The sequence below is a fragment of the Branchiostoma floridae genome, chromosome 2 (genome assembly GCF_000003815.2).
Source record: "Branchiostoma floridae strain S238N-H82 chromosome 2, Bfl_VNyyK, whole genome shotgun sequence".
NCBI classification, from domain to species: domain Eukaryota; kingdom Metazoa; phylum Chordata; class Leptocardii; order Amphioxiformes; family Branchiostomatidae; genus Branchiostoma; species Branchiostoma floridae.
Window position 1 is genome coordinate 8,208,617 of NC_049980.1, and position 22,117 is coordinate 8,230,733.

The 22,117-nt window shown below is 38.4% G+C and overlaps 2 protein-coding genes across 2 annotated transcripts; one reads left to right on the forward strand and one right to left on the reverse strand.

The window, feature by feature from the left end:
* Window positions 1-461: 461 nt before the first annotated feature.
* LOC118409387 (40S ribosomal protein S6) lies at window positions 462-3,014 on the forward strand (the record flags this gene model as incomplete). Its single annotated transcript, XM_035810380.1, is given in 5 exon segments — window positions 462-593; window positions 949-1,159; window positions 1,744-1,893; window positions 2,188-2,294; window positions 2,818-3,014. Coding segments are annotated over 5 exon segments (729 nt in total), but the record flags the coding sequence as incomplete, so codon positions are not given.
* A 534-nt stretch (window positions 3,015-3,548) lies between these two features.
* LOC118409389 (calcium and integrin-binding family member 3-like) lies at window positions 3,549-22,016 on the reverse strand. Its single transcript, XM_035810382.1, has 7 exons — window positions 21,643-22,016; window positions 18,969-19,003; window positions 13,913-14,030; window positions 8,741-8,888; window positions 7,904-8,010; window positions 7,286-7,374; window positions 3,549-7,118 (listed from the first exon to the last, which is right to left on the reverse strand). Exons 1-7 carry the CDS (start codon window positions 21,691-21,693, stop codon window positions 7,097-7,099), a joined length of 570 nt encoding a protein of 189 aa, XP_035666275.1. The 5' UTR covers window positions 21,694-22,016; the 3' UTR covers window positions 3,549-7,096.
* Window positions 22,017-22,117: the final 101 nt, after the last annotated feature.

Genomic DNA, 22,117 nt, shown 5'->3' on the forward strand with positions numbered 1-22,117 from the left:
TGCTTTAAGTGATAGGATGAGGTGGATTGTGTCGTGTCGTCGGTTCGGTATTGCAATATCGTCCTCAGATGACTGCCACAGTGTGTAGATTTGCACACGAAATCCACGTTTGACTGGGAAAATGTAACTGTTACGAAAGTTACGGATCAGAATTTTTGGTTTATAAAAGTACATGTTGATCGTCTCGCGCTACCGTGCTTTGTTTTGAGTCTGAATAGTGACAAATTATCAAGTTATGAATTATTTGTTGCAACATGATGAGGGAGGGGGGTTGGAACTTGTATGACTACGTAGTACATATGATGAGATACAGATAATCTATTCGGAACAGTTTCTGTTGCCTTGTGTGCCATGCAGGTGTACCTATGAATCAGAAGCTTGTCTTATGTTGTGATCATGTTTATAATTATACCCTGATTATGTTAATAACTTATCTTTGTCATAATTATTACTATATCTAGATCAACATTTCGTATCCGGCCACGGGCTGCCAGAAGCTCATCGAGGTGGACGATGAACGCAAACTTCGTCCTTTCTATGAGAAGCGCATGTCTCATCAGATGACAGCTGAAAGCCTTGGAGATGAATGGAAGGTGTGGTCATAAATTAATCATGTTATTATTAGTGCATCTATATTATTTGACCTTTATATTAATGTAGCACTGTAAATTTTGATATTTTCATGGTGCTTTAATGTTTGTGGTGACCTCTTCATCGCAAACTTAAGAGCACTGTGAAAGTACTACTGAAAGTACTTGTATGTCTTCTGCCTACCTATCGTTTCAACTCCAAACACCATTTTCTCTCTACTGCGAAGTTAAGTATTAACACATAAAGGCAGTTACAGTAAGTGATATCAGCTTTACTTCAGTACTTTGTACTTTATAAAATGAAAGATGGAGTTTCAAACTTATCATTTTATGCAACTATCACAATTTGATTTGCCAGGGTTATCTCGTGAGGATCAGCGGAGGCAATGACAAGCAAGGCTTCCCCATGAAGCAGGGTGTTCTGACCAACGGCCGTGTGCGTCTGCTGCTGGGGAAGGGCCACTCCTGCTACCGGCCACGCCGTACTGGAGAGCGCAAACGCAAGTCTGTCCGAGGCTGCATCGTGGATAGTAACCTGTCGGTGCTCAACCTTGTCATCCTCAAGAAGGGTGAGACACTCACTAGGCCATACAGATTGTTACAAATACTTCATGAGTTTCATAGCAACTATTAAAGTCTGTATGGCATCCGTGGCCTTACTTTCAGTACGTGATCTTTAAATCTGGTTGCATATGTTGTAACCTATACAAGCACGGTTATGCTTGGAAAAGTTTTTTTGTAAGAATTCTTTGCAGTTGTAAGATAGGGTAGTTTGATGCTTTTCTGTTCCATCTTTTGATTTCTATATGACCCTAACTGATTTCTATATGACCCTTTTAGGGTCGATATTGACTTTGGCAAAATTCCAAATCAGCCCTACAGCTTTGTCTATTGCTGTATTGGCTTAACGGTCCTATTCGTCTAGAATATGACAGTCTCTACCACATAGTCACATCTGTGAGCAAACTCGTATCTTTTGGCTGCATAACCTGAAATCACCAGTTGAAAAGTTTGTGCCAAAGGGGAGGGTTTTAAATTTCAGGTTCAAACCATGTGCAGGTGAAGATATTTTGACATTTGCACCATGCAAGGATTGTACTCACCAAGAAGTGCAGGTGTTTGTGTGTAACATTCCTCCTCATGTCTGTCACAGGTGAGCAGGACATTCCGGGACTGACCGACACCACCATCCCTCGCCGTTTGGGCCCCAAGCGTGCCGGCAGGATCCGCAAGCTCTTCAACCTCAACAAGGAGGACGACGTGCGTCAGTACGTGGTCAGGCGTCCCCTGCCACAAAAGGAAGGTCAGTCTCCTTTTTTAAAATTACTGTGGTTTTATGTTCGTGATGAATTGTCGAACGCGAAAATGGCGAACATAAAACCACCAGGAAAATTTCTGCATTTACAGTAACCAGCTTCATCACTGGCCAGTTTATACACTTCTGATTTTTACTGAAGGCAAGCTATTGCCAAAGATATTTTCTGTTTAGAATGTTGAAACATGGCTTAACAGTGGGAGTCATGTTGAAGTCAATGCCATGGTTAAACAATAGTTAATTAGAGCATATTGAGTCTGTACTTAACATATTTTTCTACAGGTAAGAAGCAGAAGTTCAAGACTCCAAAGATCCAGCGACTGATTACCCCTCAGCGCCTGCAGCGTAAGAGACACATGAGGGCAGTGAAGCGCAGACGTTACGCCAAGGTAAGTCACAAGCCTTTATCATTACTAGTATGTGATCAAGATTCCTATTTTAGACGTAGGGCAAGTATTGTAGGGTCTAGGCACGTATGTTATCTTCTATTAACTGTGGATTTACTATGAAGAAATGTCAGATCTGTGATCTTGTCATTCAAAATTTGTTTTTTTTTCCTTTCTCTACAACATTCCAACTTGCATTGCTCAAGTCAGTGTCGTCCTAGTACAATGCCAAATTTCTTCCAACACTAAGGTATACGCGAATCAAATTTTCAATCACCAATGTCGTCTTCTTCAAGATAAATAGTATTGACCCTTAACAAGGTGACGGTCGTTAAAAATTCGATGCGTATACTGTGTTGTAAGGAAGTATTGTACTATGATTACTACCAACACAGATGATTTTCCATGATCATGATAGTGTCATCCTGTTATGTAGCAGGACAGGTATGGTATCTAGAACACGTTAATCTCGTTGTTTATCATTTTACATGTCAGTGTACTGATGAATACATTTCCCTTTGCTTAGCAACGTGAGGAGGAGGCCACCTACGCCAAGCTCCTGGCCAAGAGAAAGAAGGAGGAGCGCGAGGCCCACGCCAAGCGCCGCTCGTCAGCACGAGAGTCATCCCTCCGGGAGTCCAAGTCCAAGGCCTAGGTGTGCAAAACAATATATAGATCCCTCCAATGGGAGAACAATAAACTTGAAAACATGTCTTAAAAGAAGTCTTGTGTTTCTTGTGTGTTTACCTTGCAAGGATAATTGGGGTAGTGATTAAAAACCTAGCTAATTTTTAGCAACTTTTGGACAACACCCCTGATACTGACTCCCAAATTGTCGTCATAGTTGAAAAATGTTTCTCTTCAGTAAGTACAACTAAGTGTTTAGACAGGAATTTCTTACTATAGAAAGTTACTAGAAATTTGTGACAATGATGGATTAAACTGAGGAAGCCAGTTTGAATATTTAGTCACAAAATTCTTTGAGAAACACTGTCAATTAAAATAAATAGTATCATTGTCAACTATATTGTTTGGGAAGGAATACCTTGTACAGTATTCACCTTGTGAATTGCTAGGAGGTGCACTCGTGCCAAAAATAATGTGCCTACCAATGATGCCCCTATCGTACCATTTTCCTCTGTGCTTTGTATGAGAGTTGTGTACATTGCATTGGGTCCAGTACTCCAATTCTTAAGTTAAGAAATCATTTCGTGGCTGGCATTTCTATAACAAAATTGATGTTACAGAGCAAAATGCTGGCTTACAGAAAAAAGGCATTTTATTGACTTTCCTTGGTTTCAACAAGTTAAGTTCATAAGATGCATGGCAGAGTTCACCTAAGTCTCAGAAAACAACCACTGTCAACACAATCTCATGAAAATACAGATAATGACCAGCCTCAACAAGAATTGTGACACCAATGATTAAAGAGAACTTCTCTTATTTTACCAATACTGTATCTATTATCCTCTTGTGATTTAGATTTGGTCTGGAGGGCCTTTTGCACCAAAATGGGTTATTTTTGTAGCCCGTGACAATCCCCCAGTAGTTGGCAATCCCCCCTACCTCATTCTCTACTAAAAAGTGCTAAGTTCTGATACAGGCCAGGAAGTAATAGGGTAATGAATGTTGAATGCTTGACATTCATGTAATCAATTTACACTCTATATTATTGGATCATTGGATGTTTGTTTTTTCCTGTCTAAAGTTTCGGCTTCGTAATCAAAATATTTTTTAATCTTATTGTACATCTATTCAAAGGAGACGTCAGTTCAACAATCCTTTCTGTCCTACCCACTACTCTCCTCCATGCAGTAGTTATGCCTTCTTTAGATTGCAGTAAAGATCTATTTGATAGTGTATTCTGAAATGGTCTTTGGATGGAGAGCGTTTCCAGTCAAGAAAGTGTTTCCAGTCAAGAAATCATTTCTGTGCAAGACATGTACCATATGCACCACTGAAGTACAAAATAACTTTTTTTCAGCATTACAGTACAACCCTTAAACAACAGTAGAATGTAGATCATTCTCAGTCAGCACATCATCTTTGTCTTGAAGAACCTTAGCTTTTGTGGTTTCTGGCTTGGTCACTTAAGTCAAGTGGTAAAAGTGTACGTTAAAGTTGTTTTTTTGTCAGAGACTAGGAGATCAAAGTCTTATGTTTGGCCAAAACCATACGGTAAGGCCATGTTGATTTGACTATTTAAATGACATCCTCTGGGAACCCCAAATTGATCCAAGCATGCAAATTCTGCCCCCAAAAAAGTTATGAAATCTAAGCAGTCAGGAAGGTTGAACAGATGACCAAACAAAATGTTGTTCATTTTTGTTCTTTCACATCTTAGACCTTTGAATCAACGTGGGCATTCTTTGACATTAAAATGTTTTTTGATCTGCAGCAGACATGTGTATTTGCTTATTTTGCAGCTACCTTTTTATGATTACAACATTGTTAAAAACTTTTTTCGGAAATGGTCAAAAATTAATGCTCGCACAGATGTCATCCATGTTATCAAATCAATATGGCCTAAGTTGACATAAAAGAAATGTTTAGCAAGAACCATTTGCTGCGTATTACTCTCCAATTGTACATGGGGCAGTTCCTCTGTGATGCACTGTCCCTTTGAAACACTTAACAGCAATCGTCCTCGGTGTCAGGAAATTTGGTGCCATGCATAGTACAAAGTGATTGACATTGGTACAGAAAACACTTCCATCAACATTATATACAATTACTGATATATATTCAGCTATGCCTCTGCACAGAAAGCCACTTTGGTTACTTGTAATCAAATACAGTGAACATAGGTAGATTGTACATTGAAAAACATGCAAGTTACATATGAGACCAAAATTTGAAACACTTAACCCACATGATGTCAAACCTGCTAAAAACTTCAATACATCAACAATTCACAGCCTTTCAACAGTAAATGTATATACAATATTTCCACTGGCTTGTTCAGCCACAAAAAAGACTATAGCTCTTATTTCAGTCATTACTGCAAACCTGAGTATTGTAAAGCATGAGCAAAGTGCAGACAGGTATCATTTAGATATGGCAAAGCTGTCAATTTGGTGAGATCATTTTTTTCCAAAACATGACAACTCAGGAAAATCTAACATCAAACATTTTTCCCATTTTGGTAATGTTAGTTCACCACTATTCCCAGGGTAACCTATATCCATTGTTTTTATAAATGAGGAATGGTGTAAAGGGATATCAAGTCCATCAGGCAGTGGTTTCAAATTGCAATATTTTTAAGATACTGCAATTTGAAAACCACTGTCCATTGGCTTGATATCTTTAGATACACTCTTCTCAAAAAAGATAAAGGTTACCATGTGGATGAACTCATGCCTTGAATACAAAAATTGTTGGAGTACCAAGTATATGTTTTACAGGGTAAACAAATGTATAGCGACTTGTGTGTTTGAAAAAATTACTTTTTCATATCACCGGTAGAGAAAAATCTGTCTTGGATGGTCAAACTAATTCTACTTCAATTCAGAGCTACTTTTCAAAAGGACCTGTACATCTGAATATCTCTCCTCATCCATTGTAAATCTACATTGTTCTCCTGGAACTAGTCAAATATGAAAACTAATAGTTATGTATCAGACTTAAATCGTGGGCGAGACATACCCCTCAACTGGATGTCTCCCCTTCTTCAACTTTACAAAGTAGTACATGTATTTACAACATCATCTTCTTCTCAGATGTGATTTAACACATTTGTGTGGTCGGCAATGTTGACCAACTGTCCAGGCCTCACCACAGATCAGTGCTGAAGAAGTTCAAAGTCAAATGCTGTACACGGCAATGAGGAGTAACCTGTACTTGTCACACAAATAATGTACAGAAATGTACAGTACTTCCTCACGTACAATTCACACGAGTGCAACCAACAATGCATTTTCCATCAATTTTCTTAAACAAAGACATAAAAAGAAAAATGAGCCCTGTTAACTACTCAACACATGGTGAAAGATTTCCCTTAAAGCCATACAAGTCCACTGTAATGTTTAAAAGTTGAATACCATTACTGGACATGTACAACGTGTGGATACTCAACTTGTGATGTTATTATATGGAAGAATCATAGTCTCTAAGCTGCATAGCAATTGTTCTGGTACATTCATAGTGCATGTGAAAAATTGTGACGGTTTTGGTCCGAGCCAAACGACAATGTGGTCACGAACGATGAAACACTTTTGAAGGTATATCACCATGTCTGAAAATGGGCTTTGCATGAGTACAGGTACAGATAATGACATGTCCAGAAGCTCTCTGTTGAATACAAGATTGTGCAATGATTATCTTGCCTAGGATACTCCTGTACGTACTATTTGTCAAATGGATGCTTCCAGGCACCATTTTTTAGAATAATCTTACATACAGGTACATCACTTGGAGTACATTTGGACTGGTGGAAGTCAACTTTTCTGCAGCCCCCATGTAATTTACATTAGAAGCAAAAAGTAGAGGAGTATCTATTGTAAGAAATGGCTAAGATTGCTAACAAACCCTAAGCTTCCTTTTTTTCTTCATCTGTTGGAATTTTCCTGGAACTTCACTCTTCGTAGTGCACACAGTGGTGTGTGGTGCACACAACTCTCCTGAGTTGCAGCATACCAAAGAGCCTCGTAAGTTAAACCAACAGGAGTTCCTGGACCCTGGGGTGAAGTACCCGCGATCTCTGCCTCCGCTGCTGATGAGGACCCCCGTACTGCACTGCTGAGAAGAGTTGCTAGGTGGCATCAGGGAGAATTAAGGCAACTTCTTGTGTCCAATTCCAGAGAAATTCATATGCGGATGTGGAAAGTGCTGTGGAGTACAATATAATTCACAACCATAGTTGATATTCCTGAACAGAAACAATTCAAGTTACACTGTACAAGAGACGATATGTTTGTCATCTGGTCAATATTTGCAACACCAAAGTGGAAGAAAATAGTAATATTTCACATCCCAATGATAAAGTGGTGACTTACTTGAGGAAGTCAGGTGCTCGTGATATCACATGTTCAAACTCCATATACGACAGCTGGCTGTCGTCATCAAGGTCTGCCTCCTCTAGAATCTGAATTGACAGCGGTGAGATAACAATTAACCTTGACTGAGAATATCATGCAGGGATTTTTTTTTTAACAGGGGTGCTGCGTCCTCATGCCCTGACCATGTGCTCCCTGGGGAGCAGATCCTCTGGCAAGCATAAAATTCTGATTGACTAAGGATCAGATGTGGCCATAGTCTTACTGTGACCTGTCTGATAGTACATGTTGTAGTTTTGGCCCCCTAGAAAGCCATAGAATGCTCCACGTAGACTTAACTCAAAAACTCTTGAATATGCATGAATGTAAACAGCCTACATTTTGAAAAAAAAACAGTGCATCATACCATAAGCAGACTAAATTTCTGATCAACTTTGCTACCACACACTATCACTAGTATCAGTTTTTTATCCTGGCAGTGCAATCCTGATGAGGCAAAAATTTCAATGAAGTTGATGTGATTAGCCCTGACATCTTCAGGCTTGAAGCCTGGTGATCCTATTTAGATATAAACGGCAGCAATAGCACAGCCGTTTGTCATCGTAAAAGCTTTTGTACCTTCTCCACAACTGTGTTCATCTCTTCCTGCGTGAGCTCGTCCCTTGTTAAACAGCTCAGCACCTTCCCCAGGTCGGACTTGCTCAGGAATTGGTCCCCATCAGCATCTGTCAGCAGACACACTACATTTACCTGCACATCTCACTGACAATGATAATTGGGAAAGCTGCTCCAAGTCAGCCATTCATACATGTACCTCTGTACTGTGCACTCACATCATCATCACAGAAAACACTTGATAAAGGTATGTACCCTAAACTGGGACGGCTAAGGAAAAATAATCCTGTCAGCATTTGAAAAAATTAATTGCGATTCGCTAATGGTGATTAAAATAGCCGTTTTCTTCTTCCCGAGGTATTGGTATTTCATTAGACCACTTTCCCCAACTGTAATCAATGCGGCGGTTCCTCCTGAAATTACGGCTCACCATCAACTACAGCGCCGGTACCAACCGACCAGAACAACCTAATCTTGTTTACAGTACAACCTTGCACGCCTCATTTGCTCCAAAGCTGAAGGTTAATACTGACTGGCTCAATTTTACGCAAGAGGGGGAAGAAAGGACTCCATGTCACTTAAAACATGCTCACAACAGGCCTTACGTTAGTGGATGTATCAATGTGAATATCAATTATACATTAAATGGAATTCAAAGTACATGTACCTGTACAATGAGCATTTACATAGTTACAGGCTCTCACTTTTTTCTATGTTTAGACTAGGAAAACTTCCTTCCATGGACATATTCATACATACATAAAGTTACTTAGATGCCCCTTTGTTGCTAAAAAAGCAAAGGTGCAAATGTAATTTGATACATACTATCTGGAAGCTTACCATATATTTTGAATGCATAGACAGCCTTGATGTCCTGTGGTGCTTGTTCACTGAACACAGAGAACATGTCCAAGAAGTCATCAAACGTCATGTTTCCTGACCCGTCCTCAGAGAAAACCTCACAGATCCGTCTCCTAAACGGATTTTCCTAAAATACACACGAGAGAGAAAAAATCAGAATCAGCATTTGTGCCCTCCATATCATATATACATCTTTTAGTCCTGACCACTGCTATGTTATCTTGCACATATTCTGAGGAATCTTACTACCATCATTTGCACATTCACTGTTATTGTTAGGTCTTTGGATTGTCTTCTCTAAAAGGTAACATGTTACCTTTCAAGACGTCTTCACAATCAAAAACAAGGTGATTTATCGTTGAATCGGAATGATGGCTGGGAGCTGCCCAAGTCCTACTTACCCTTACTCCGGAAGGAGGCGGGGTGGAGGGACAGAAGATCCACGCAAGTCTTGACCTAGTTCTTGCAACTCTCGCAAGAACTAGGTCACTCCGTGAACAAGATGGACTGGATAGCCATCGAAAATTTGGAGGTACGTTCTACTTACCTTTGATGTAGTCACTGATTGATGAAAAATTCTATTAACAACGTGATTTATGCAGGGTGTTTCTACAAGGTAAACCACTCAGCAAAAGAATTAATCTATTTACCCCATCTGAGGAGACACGGTCTGATTCCAGTGTACATGGGATGCCATCATGATTGCCTGTCCATTTCAATTTTGTATTCAGTATACACAGCAAATGACCACAAACCACACTGAGAATGGTTTCCCTCTAGCTCCCCATATACATTGTAATACATGTTACAGAATTTCAAAGGACAGAGATGCTATGGTAAGTATCCCCAAAGCTGCCGAATAGATTAATTTCCTGCTTTGTTGATGTTTAAGAAATATCGATACCCTAGTCTGAAATTAGCACATGTATGGTTGTGTCTTAGGTCAGTGATTTTTATCCTTGCATGCAGTAAGCAGTTAGTGATTTTACTGCCAAGGAATCCACACCATTTGTGGCATGTGGGCAATACACCTTTCTCACGCGGCGGCCATGATAGATCTAAAACGAGTTCAATGTGGCAAACAAAAGGCTGTCCATAATAATTAGAAGTTCGACCAATGGTAGCCTGCCAATTAGGAACTCGACCAATAAGTGAATGGCTGCAAATTCGTTAAAAATTTGCATTATTATGTTTTTATTTTGCATCTCTTAATGGACTATGGGGTCAGTCTACACTACTCTAAATTGCTACATTTTTTCGGTGCACAACACTTCTTGTAATATTCATTATTCCATCTTATATCATGAGAATATGTGTGGTTTGGGGGATAACTAAATGGGACCTGATTTTAGAAATAAGTTTTGTCTGTTTGCCTCATTGACCTCTTCTTGGATCTATCATGGCCGCCGCGTGAGAAAGGTGTATACAGTTGTCTCTGACACTTGTTTTTATGCTTGTGTGTTTGAGACTTTGATCATTGATTAAAAGGTCAGACAAAACATAACAAAGACACAGAATACATATGTATGATTGAAGTCATAAAAATTTGACAATTATAATATATCTTGACAATTACATAACCTTTGTCCTCACCAGTTCATGAACTTTCCTTCAAAGCTTTACATGAACTTTTTATTTTTATTGTAGGGCTGAATGTTTGATTCACACAAATGTATAACCACAACATGTTTGTATCCAGGACCCATCCCTCCAAATTTGCATGTGGGAACAGAAAAAAAGTTGACTCCATCCATCTATCAAAAAATGTAAGCTTCATGGCATGAAATTGGTGGAAATGTTTATTTTTAAGTAAGCTTAAAAAGACAGATGAAAATTAACAACATTGGCTCCCAAACAATGTTTAAAGATTGAGTGGAACGGAAAAGAGTGGGACAAAAAAATGACAGTTAGAGACAACCCCGAACCGCGACCCGTAAATTGGAAAAGGAAAAGAAGTCAGACAATATAAATCCACCCGCACCTTTGGCTGACCCTCTCCACCATGATCCCACCACAACAGAGAGCCATAATAGCAGAGCTTATGGCTCATAAATTGGTGTCTGGCAAAACCTTCCTTCTTAAACAGCTATTGACCACAAGGTCGACCCCGTCATGCTGGTTGACCTTGCTTTATTGGCAGCTCCCGTCCGCATAGATCATGGTCTCCACCTCCCCAATCAATGGTGGGTACTGATCGGACATGTGTACTGTTTCCATTATTAACATGCAAGAATGACTCCAACAAGGCTAGGCTATGCGTCCTCCTTTAGAATAAAGTTTCTTTTAAAAATTGAAGTAACTTGACTTTTGTCAGTTTAATTTCCAGTACAATAAGTCATATAGTGATATACAGTATCTGTCAAATATTTGAAAAGTTGATTCAGACAATTGACTTCTTGAAATGAACTAAGTGTTAAAGGTGAGGAGAAGACATACATTTTGTATTGTATTCAGTTTCTAGGTACAAAACATGTACAATTTAGGACTTTATAGTAAATTAAACATCAAGTAATTTATCATCTGCTACCTACAACTACGGGTTAACCACATATACCACAGATAGAAAGGTGTGATTATAAATGTTAGAAACGGATGCAGAAGCCATTTTCAGTGCTAATAGACAGTGAGATAAAGTAATAAGGTCTGTGTATACAGAAGGGCATGAGTCACAGCCAGAACACGCTCATTGCTGGATAGATTACCCAGATAACATGCTGGGTGAACACGAATAACAGCCGATGTCTGTCTGGCAGCCTGGTCTCCTGTGTAGCAGCAGGACATATCAGCCTGCCATGGTTCAGTGTTCAGTACAGGAAGCTGACAAATTTGTTCAGAGACCTGAGCCGAGCATTGGCAGATTTTTTTCGTAACATCTCTGAACAAAAACTACAATGGATGCCTGAGTAATGTTTAATACCATAAACCAAGACCGATTTTATGCATTGTATGTAGATAATGATATTGAAGATGAGAGTGAAAACTAAATACCTTCTGCTGATACTATCATAGGATTTTAATAAATGGACCATGATATTTGAGATGGAGAGAACCCCACCCTATTCAATATTGACATTTAGGAGAGCAGCAGACACTGTGTATAAAACCAGTTCAGATCAGATACTCAATTTCAAAACCCATACAAGATTAATTTATTGGCCCCATAAGTAGGGCAAGGATTTCACATTTATACCAGCAGGCCATGTTGTTTTTCTGAGTACAGCTGCTGATGATATGCATCAATCAATACCCCTGACATGACAGTACTGTTACAGTAGTAACTATTAGCACTTTGATTTGAGGAAGATATGGGTAAAAAAAGATACAAGGCAAAAACACACAATATATAAGTAGATCAGAATAATGCATCTATGTGGATATTTTATGCATGGTACCATATATACAAAAAATCAGGTCATGATTTGATGGTGAATGAGGTTATAATTCATGTTTTATAAGAGAACCAACATCCACTGGTACAAACATTCTCTTTAACTGGGCTCTAGTGTACCCTTTTCTGACAGCCTACCAAGGCCTGATCATTGTGTGCATTTGCCCTGAATTTTTCTGGACGGAATGACAAATGCTTGTATCGGAATTCAATTTGTGCCAAATCTCATGTGGGGGTCTCTGCAATGGCCAAACAAATTGGGGCGGACATACAAGGATAAATGCAAGGTCTCGTTTGCATGAAAAAGTAACGAGCTGATTGGACGCATCATTTAGCAGCGTGTGCTTGGCCCGTTAAGTACACCAGTGAACCCCTCAGGCCACAAGCATGTGTGACACTTAATAACAATCTGCATTTTTCTCAAGACTTTCCCCTACTCAGCAAGATATATTCAGGATTAAGCCCCTATAACAAGAAAAGAACTATGGTTTGGTCTAGTGGGTTGGCGATTCCACATCCATGATAGTGTTGTAGAGAATATGATATGTCTACAAATAAAGGATCCAAATAAAAAGGCTAGAGACATGTCTTTACAAATATAGGATATGTAGCAATCTGTTAAAACACTCCCGTTTCCAATACACAAGATTTTATCCAGTTGAAGTAATTCTCTGTGACCCTCTGCGACCCTATGCCAATTAGCAGGTTCATTATTGGTAACTGAGGTTCGATTGTGGAAAGGGTGTCTGGGGGCTGCCTTGCCTTAGACTCTAAGTTAGAGTGTCGGCTTATTATGGAGGGTCCAGATTTTTACACTTCACTATGAATTCCTCTTTTTATAGGCCACACCGATTTTATTTGTCGGTTCTCAGATTTTTCAAAGCAAAGATATAGCAAGTGGACATCATAACAGCTACAGGCAGGGAGGAAATCTTGAATATGACTGTATTCACTTCCTAAAACTGAGAGCACCAAGGCATAAAACCGGTTCTCGGGTTTTTGCTTTCATTATGTTCTTCCAGTTTAGCATTTTTTCTTTTTCTAAAATCCAAGAACCAACAAACTAAATTGCTGTGGCCTTATGTATTCCTCATGGATACAAATGTCCTTTCTTAAGCCAGCCTTTGCAAAGACAAATAAAGAATCACTGAAATCAGATAAATCATAATCCAACATTTTTTCATGCAGCTCATCTGTCAAAGTTGATATTACACATTTGATTTCTTCTTTCTTCCAAGGATGTAATCTATCAAAGCAATATGAGCCAACAGCAAACGGAAGTGACCTAATTATGGAAAATTGTGTTCACTGACATCCTCTTCTTGGAAAGGCTGAGGAAGGTCTGAGTCAGCGTCTACACACAGCTAAAGGAAGTGGCCTATTTCTTGGAGTACTCCATACGTCATTCTGTACAAATACAAACTACCTCCCATATTCAATCATCATCATAACCTGGCTTAGGAGATACAGAAATAGGACTCTTCCATTCCACTGGCCATTACATACTGGGAGGAGGCTGTATAAGAAAAAATGTACAGACAAATATATATTAAAGACAGATGTTTTAGTTAATTTGCTAAGCCAGGTGAATCAAATACATTTCAGGTCTAGACTGTGATTTGTTTTCCATATATCCCTCTTTGTAACTGTCTAGTTTAACCTGGTCTTTTGGGGAACTAGCTGGCATAAACATCTTAACATAAATTCCTTGTGCTTAGCTAAGTTTTCCTTATCAATATGTATTGATGAAGTGTCATACATACCTTTAACTCTGGCATTTTCTCTATGTACTCAAAGGGCACCTTGATTCGGGATGCCTCACCCCGAGTGTAGCTCTTAGGAATGTGGTCAGAGTCCAGATCCCGATACCGCCTGAATATCCTACAGAAAATACAGCAGAAATAAAAAGATACATATTACACATGGATAAAACTGTCGTGTTTATGTCTTGGATTAAGCTGAAACTTCAGATTGGGTAGGATGTAATAAATATCTTTGAAGTCTTCAGTTCAGAGACAAAAGCATTCTGAGTTTGCCTGACCATTCTACTGTACCTATAAGCAGGCAGGTACATACAGGCATGCCTCTCAGTGCAAGGAAAGTATTATTTAAGTACATCATAATTTTCAGCACCATGGACAGACGTCATTTTCAGCACCATGGACAGACTTCTTTACTTTAACAACATTTCTGTTTTTATTCATTTATTATTGGCTTGTCTGTTCAACACTCACTGCCAGGACTGCCCAACTAGCCTCTGGCTATTAAAAATGGCTAGCCCTGATGATCAAGACAATACACATGGAATTTGATGTGGACAGAATACCAATGTTCCAAGTACATTCAGATGATTGCACCTATAACAGTATCTGTACAGCATCTTGTCCATTCCCCCTATCCCTGATTAGAGCCTTTAACACCAATATGTGTCAGTTGCACATTTTGCTATACTTCTCTATGTCTATCTCTTGTGCCAAGTCCACCATCGGGTCTAACCTTTGGTGCATCCAGACTGTCTGATGACCAAGTGATTAGACCTGGCCATCAGCCAGACTCCCTCACCTATGGTAAATACCTGGTTATCACTGTTCCATCATAGCCAGCCTGGCTGATGACACCACATTTGCCAACGTGTGGCCACTTCTTGGCAACCAACCGCAACTTTTATTCTAGCTAGAGGGGATGATTAGTACTGTCCAGACCGCATAGCCATCGACCCAAAGTTACAGGCGATAACATACCATCAGTGATTTATATATTTTCGTTGTACACATATACAAGTACCCCTGCTTAGATAATAGTCAGTGTGTCCGTCAGAGGCTCCCACATGGCTATACATTATCAGTTAGACATAACTTGTAAACCAAATTTCCATTTAATCTTATATGCTGGCATATGTCCAAGTACATCTGTCCCTGGGCCCTGGGGCAAAATAGAAGTTATCTCAATCCAACTTTGGGTGGAAGTTCCAAGCTAATAAATGGTAGACCTAAGAGGTTGGCCAAAGGACTAGGAGAGAGATGTTTGTATAGATAAAGAAGGGATGCTAAAACATATGCATAATATATCAATCTGTACATGATTACAAGTCAAGGTCGAATAATGGCATACATAAAAAAATTGCTGGCTATAGAAAGGTTTGGTCATGCATCATATGTATACTTATGATCACAATGGGCATAGATAAGTTTGTTGTCAACTGTACGTACATTGAGGAATTATTAAGGAAATCCTTCCTTAACATTCTGAAATTATACATGTAGCAGTTTCAAAAAGCAACCAATTGGCTTTTTATACTAACATTGAAAATGTATGATCAGTTCTTGTGATGACCATATGGACCCCATCATGCATATTATTCTTCACTTAGGTCTATACAGAAGCATGCATAGATGTCGGAAAACTGACTATAGTATATACTGGTGAAATGGGCATGATGCTACAAATCCTTTAGTCAAACTTAACATTAAAACATTTCTTGAATTTCTGTTGTGTATTATTATGGTTATATTGAAACCTTTTAATTTATGTAATCTGCACTACCTTCAGTTACATGTACTTAAGCGTTGTTACATTTGACCATTCTTATGTTTGCAATTTCAGAATCTCAGTTATATTGCTTTTGAATGCTGTTTGGTACAGTTATGGTTATATTGAAATCTTGGTTATAATTTACATCATTCTTGTACAGAAGTCTTTAATTTGTACTATTATCATCAATCTGCTGGATGGTTCCACAAGTTTTTCCTTATTATTTTGTTCTTTGAAAAACCCAACATTAAAACGTTGACACATACATGTTGTATCCTCTTTTAATTCTCAGTAAGGGGCCCAAATTCTCCCCTACCGATATTGTACAGCTCAAAGTCAAAATTAACCAAAAATTGTTAACAAGCCGCCATTTTGGTTTGCAAAATGGAGACGGCCTTCTTGCCTTAGTGTGTCTGCCCCCTTTAATCTCATCATTCAATTTACGACTGTGTGCTGTTAACATATACGTATTCCCACGGGAGTCCATACAATTTGCAAAGTATAGATTTTGCTGCAGAAATTATGAGCAATGGATGACCCATTTATTTTGGGTGTGCCATGTTACCTCCGTTTATCAGTCCACCTTTTGGAAACCCAGATCGGTACAGCGGTCGTCTACGATATCAATCAACTGCTATAAAATAGTATAAAGATGTGGCAAGTATAAAGATGTGGCAATACATCCAACAACGCTGCAAATAGATTGCCTCTGTGTTAGTAATGTAATGAGCATTGAATCTATCTTCCCTTATTTATACTAGAAGACTTGTGATACTTTCCATTGTGCAATTCACACCATATTAAATCATTTTTGAGGAGGCAATGATATACTATTGAAATGTTATGAAAGTAATGGTAATGATATTGAAACATCATCAAGGATGAACAAATGTTGAATTTAAAACCCAGAAATCAAGCCATTTCAAGTCTGTTATACCAACCCTTTTGATCAATTTCAGAATTGTAATGTAAAATGAATTAACACCAAAACAAATTCATGAAGACAGATTGCTGTTATCAGATGATGGGAAAATGAATATGATGAATTATTACACAAGCACTATTCATATCTATCAATCAAACTGTCATTCCAAGGATACACATAAATTTTAAAAAAAAGAAAACCATGGGAGCTAAGGAAGCTCGCGATGAACAGGATGAAGTGGAGAAAGTTATAGAAAGACAGATTGCAGATGCAAAGTGTCCAGACCACTGCAGCAGCAGAACACAGTGGATACTATACAAATAAATTAGTATGATGATCTTAGAATACACACTTATACATTAACCATATCAACGATAGGAGTATTATTTTCATTGCAAAGATTGTACCTGGCACTTTGTTTTCAAAACAAAACAAAACATTTCGAATTTAGGAATTAGGAATGCTAAAAAAATTGCTACCTCTGTTTCATTCCCTGTAAAACCCTAACAGTAGCTGCCACTTCAATCAGTAGTATTCTATTGAAACATGGCCAATTTCTTTATACTACACACACACACACACCCCTCCTTTCTTGTACTTTCCTACTTGTTTTTCACATACTCCGTACAGTATATACAGCGATTAGTTCAACTGTCATTTAATGTATCCACTGACAAATATTTCCTGACATGTTATTTGGAACATTTTGAGGCCAGAAGGAGACAATCAATAGACCATGTTTTGGGCACTTCTACTTTTAATCTAAAATATTGGCCAACATCATGTTCAACTAAAAAACATGTGTTATTCTTTGTATATCCCTAAATCAGATGGGATATATGATGAAAAACAGTTGAATGCTTGTTTTTTTCTCACTAACACTTAAGTGGGTTATAGTGTTATGCAGAGATCAATATTTAGGATTATGTTTGCTCAAAGGGCCATTTGGTGGTTACTAGAAAATAGCAATCCTTAAGGACCCCCTTAAGGGTTTATATTTCAATCACAATGAAAATAACTTGAAAGGAAATTTTATTTGAAGCCACATGTCTGGCATAATAACAGATACTAGTAGGTTACACTGTTCCATATAGAGCCATGGAATTTCATAATAAGTACCTGTGCAACTTATTTTTTACTTTTGGTGCACTACTAGTAGTGCACCTAGGTATTTGTGTAAGTAATGAATGGTACTATTATGCACTAGCCATGTGTCATTGTGTGTATACAGCATATTGTTGACATTTGATTGTCAAGAAGGATACTAAAACTTTTGTTGTATTTAGTTCTAGTATTAGCTGTATGATTTCAGATTAATGTTCTGAAGAGGCAGGAAGGTTTGTAAGACATTTTACAAAATCAAATCTTATGTTGTACACTCAATGTCTTTTTTCTGTACACCTTAAGTTTAAGATTAGGTGCGCCAGTACACTTATTCCCAAAAATGAATTTCAAGCACTGCTTTATCTGCATTACAACTCAAATGGTTACATGGCATATGTTAACCCTGTCCTCTGCCTTGTACATATTTTACTTCCTCAATGTGTAGCTGAATCAAATGAACTAACCGTACATTAATTAAACACTATGCAGATGGATCATATCTAATTCAAATGTGTCTAATATTTCAAATATTGTGTGAATATCATTAAAGGTCTGAGTCCGAGCTTTCAATGATAAGGAAGAGATCATTAGATAATGATTCAAACATCATCAGGACTATTTGTATTACAGGAACTTCACTTGAGAACAAGTTGTAATTAGGCACCATGCATGAGAGGTAATTGGCACTTTGCATTGAGTATTATAATGTTGTCAACAGACATCTGCTTCTGTGAGTCATCCAGTATTGATATACTCCCTTTTCAGTTTTACAGATATACTTGAATGAACCTTCAAATGAAGTGGCAACTAAAGTTCTACAGTCAGAATAAGCTAATTCCAATAGGTAAGGATAGAGTAGAAGTCATGCATTCCTCTCTTTAAAGTTTAATAAAGGAATAGACAAGTTATTTATGTTTCCCGTAATTTGAGAGGTAACAACATTTTGTGCACTTGCCTTCTATTACATGTATATAGAAGGTTTGTCTGATTTCAGCATCAGCACTGTCAGGAGATGCAGAACCTAAGACTACTACTAGTAGGGTGCTGAAAAGGGCCCCCTCCTTTCTTTACCTTTTTATAATCTTAATCATTTAAGATGGTCTAATTTGCATGTTACTGAAGATGTACATAAAAAGACATTCTCTGATTTTCGTGCTGATGCACAGAGAATGTATACAATAGTTGTATGCATCAGATAGACCCCTAACAACATCCAAAATCTTTACTTACAAGTTACCAATGCACATGATGTTACTTACCTGAGGATCTCTTTTCTGGTAAAAAATGTACAGTCCTGTAGAAACACAAAGAAAAATATACGTCAGTGCTACTAGTAGATTGCATGCAATTAAAAGACAATCTGTACATGTATCAATTTTGTTTTACTGATCCCACACTTTTTGTCAGTGTTTTTGGTTTGACTGTGTAAAACTATGTGAATTTCATCATCATTATGCTTGAGCATGGGAAGTTCTGAATGATACGAGGAAACCATGTTTAACTGCACAGCTCATCATGGATCATTACCAAACTAATCACTGTGAACAGGCTTCAGGCAACACAAACGTCAGACACAAACGTCACAACCACACGTCACAGCATGCCCACAGATGCCCATTTTTTTGGTGAGAAGAGATATTATAAATATATTGCATCAAAGTAGTATTACATATCTTATCAGTTAAAATCTGCTGCTACTGTTGGACCAAGGAAAAACATGTTGTTTCCTGTTTCCCGACCTACCTTAGGTAAACCTGCCGACCCTAGACTTTTTATGGGTGGGCATTAGAGTTCCCAGTTAGAATTTCCATTCATTCTGCTTCCTGTTCAAGTAAACAAAATTGCTTGTCCCATCTAATAATTTCAAGGGTAAATGTATCCAAAGATTTGTAACCATCATGCACAAAGTTAAAGTTTCACATTGAAAATATATTATATGTCCTCATACATTTCAGTTTTACTTTGTTGAACTATATTTCATCACTTAAGGTTTGGCCAAAGACTAAAAATATTTTCAAAAACATGATAATCCTACGTCCCGACCCTAATGTTTTAGGACTGAAACAGGAATCAACATTTTTTCCTAGGCCTTAGTATAAAGTCCCACATTTCTGGTGTTACTATCATCTGGTGTATTTTGCCAGCCAGTAGGTACCCCAAGTATGAGTAATGAGGCTGCTTAACATGGTCGAGGCACCTCCTCGAGCACGGGACCCTCGTCATCAGCACTTGAATTTGCCCATCATTAAGCTATCTTATATCCCTGTCAATTATAGTGCTGACCACAAGGCACATATCTACTCATACATATATAATGCAAACTGGTGCTTTAAAAGGACACATGATACTACCTGACAGTATCTCTGGCATACATCCCAGACGTCTTCCAAGTGCTCAGCAGACAAAGTGTTTTTGATCCCAAGTCAATTCTAGACTTGCATGACATATTGATTTTCCTATGTCTAAGCTAGTCTGCTGATACACTAGGGACTGGCACTTGTCTGTAGTAGTGGTATAATTCACCATTGCAATACTTGAAATTGGTTTGAAGAGATAGAAACTCACCACCGGTATACATTGCACTGTATGAGTAGGCTATGCCAATGGTATTGAATAGAAGATTTCTAATAGGAGTGATTGAATTTATATGAAGGTTTGAAATACTGCAACATCAAGGTCATTCGTCTTTAAAGGAAAGCTATCAACTTTTTTAACATGTGTACTAGAATATAACTATATTGCATACTCTGCCTGCACAGAATTCTTTGTATCATAGAAAACTGTTTATGGCAAACTGACCTGGATATAGTTTCATGCATGTCCTTGGTGCTGAACCTTATGTTACTCTAATGTTCAAGTGGTTGCTTACTTGAAGTTACTGTAAGTCTTGACATTTTTACAGTGGTTTTAAATTATGGTTTTCACTATGACCACTTCACAGCAAACTCAAAACCAGCGTTGTTTCCAATACTTTATTTGCGACTATCACCATTTAAAACAACGGCAAATCTAAAAACACTCCATTATAGCCTTACGGCAATCACTGCAAACTTAAAGGTATTTACAGTATCCTCTATTCTTCAACTATTAAAAAAGGACCAATGCACCAACTGAACTTTATCATGTTAAAACTTGACCAAGTTTGCTAGCTAATACCAAGAGGGTTGAAAAGGGAACTTCGATCTTTCTCTGTTGTATCTTGTAGCATGCTGGCTAGCTGTTCTAAACTCTAAACTGAAAATTCCGTATATTTCGATGGTAAACACCTTGGCGGGTGTGACCTACATACAGGGCAAAACGTACCAACGTGCAATCAGCCCGGAGAGTAAAATGACCCCTTCCTGACCTGAATCTTGTGCCTGTAAATTACAGTAGTAGTCTCGTGGGACAGCTTGCCTCATCCAGACGCTGAGCCCAAATTGGGAGCAGTGATACTAATTTGAAATTCAAATGAATCCACCTTGTTTTGTTCCTGGTAATTTTTTTTTAAAGCTCCACGTTTCTCTAAGTATACATGGTTTGACTGTGTGCCTTTATGTTAATTTGTGGTATTTATCATAGATGGCGGTGTTTCACGAGTTCAACAGTGTGTGAAAAAAGCGCAGGATTTAATCATGGATATTCAAAAGGCATCGATTCTTTAATCTGATGAAGATTGGAGACGTTCTACGCCTGAGCGTGTAACCGCCCACCCCCTCTGATGTACCAGGTTAGCAACTGTAAATGCACTGGATTTAGTGATGAACCCAACCGGGCGGTTTCAACAATACAGTTACACAACACTGTAGTACCTTTACTAAAGCTACAGAATGTGTACCTCATGAAGATATTATCTACTTTTGCCGTAGGTTGATAGAAAGGAATGGAACGGTACAGACAAAATTGTTAGTCTGTCTACATGGATAGTTGTTGGTGAGCGACTGTAGAACCAACCTGGTATTGCTCCAACTGCGATTCAGTGAAGGCTGCCTGCTTGTTTCCCATCTCCCTTTAGGATGACAGCGTCTTCATAGCGACCCAGAAAACTCCCTCGTCTCCTCCTGACCACCATCAAATTTACCATAAGCGTCCCTTGCCCGCCGGCAACAGGTCATTTATGGGTGAATAGAACGAAATTCGCAGTCCGATTTTTTTTCGGAGAGAGATTTGTGGCTATCACAACACGACCCGTGCACGCATGTCTGCAACGTGTGACGTCAGGACGCAGTTTACGACCTTCCATTAAAAAATCAATTTTGATAGTTTATTGATCATTGCTTATTTTTGAACTGTTATTTGTGTTTGTCTGAATATCACCTTTACGTAGAAATACACATTATTTACGCAGTGTCGTAAAGATGCGGCTAGCCGGGGGAATTGATGTCGTAAATATTGGTATTACCGTAAAATGTACCTGTCCGGCGCATAC

Bases quoted from the DNA above. Each gene is read 5' to 3' on its own strand.
- LOC118409389 (XM_035810382.1), bottom strand. From the start codon at position 21,693: ATGGGAAACAAGCAGGCAGCCTTCACTGAATCGCAGTTGGAGCAATAC. The intron at 8,011-8,740 runs GTAAGCTTCCAG...GTCTGCTGACAG, and splicing joins CTATGCATTCAAAATATATG to ATGCTGATGGGGACCAATTC. The intron at 7,375-7,903 runs GTACAAAAGCTT...CTGTCAATTCAG, and splicing joins TGAACACAGTTGTGGAGAAG to ATTCTAGAGGAGGCAGACCT.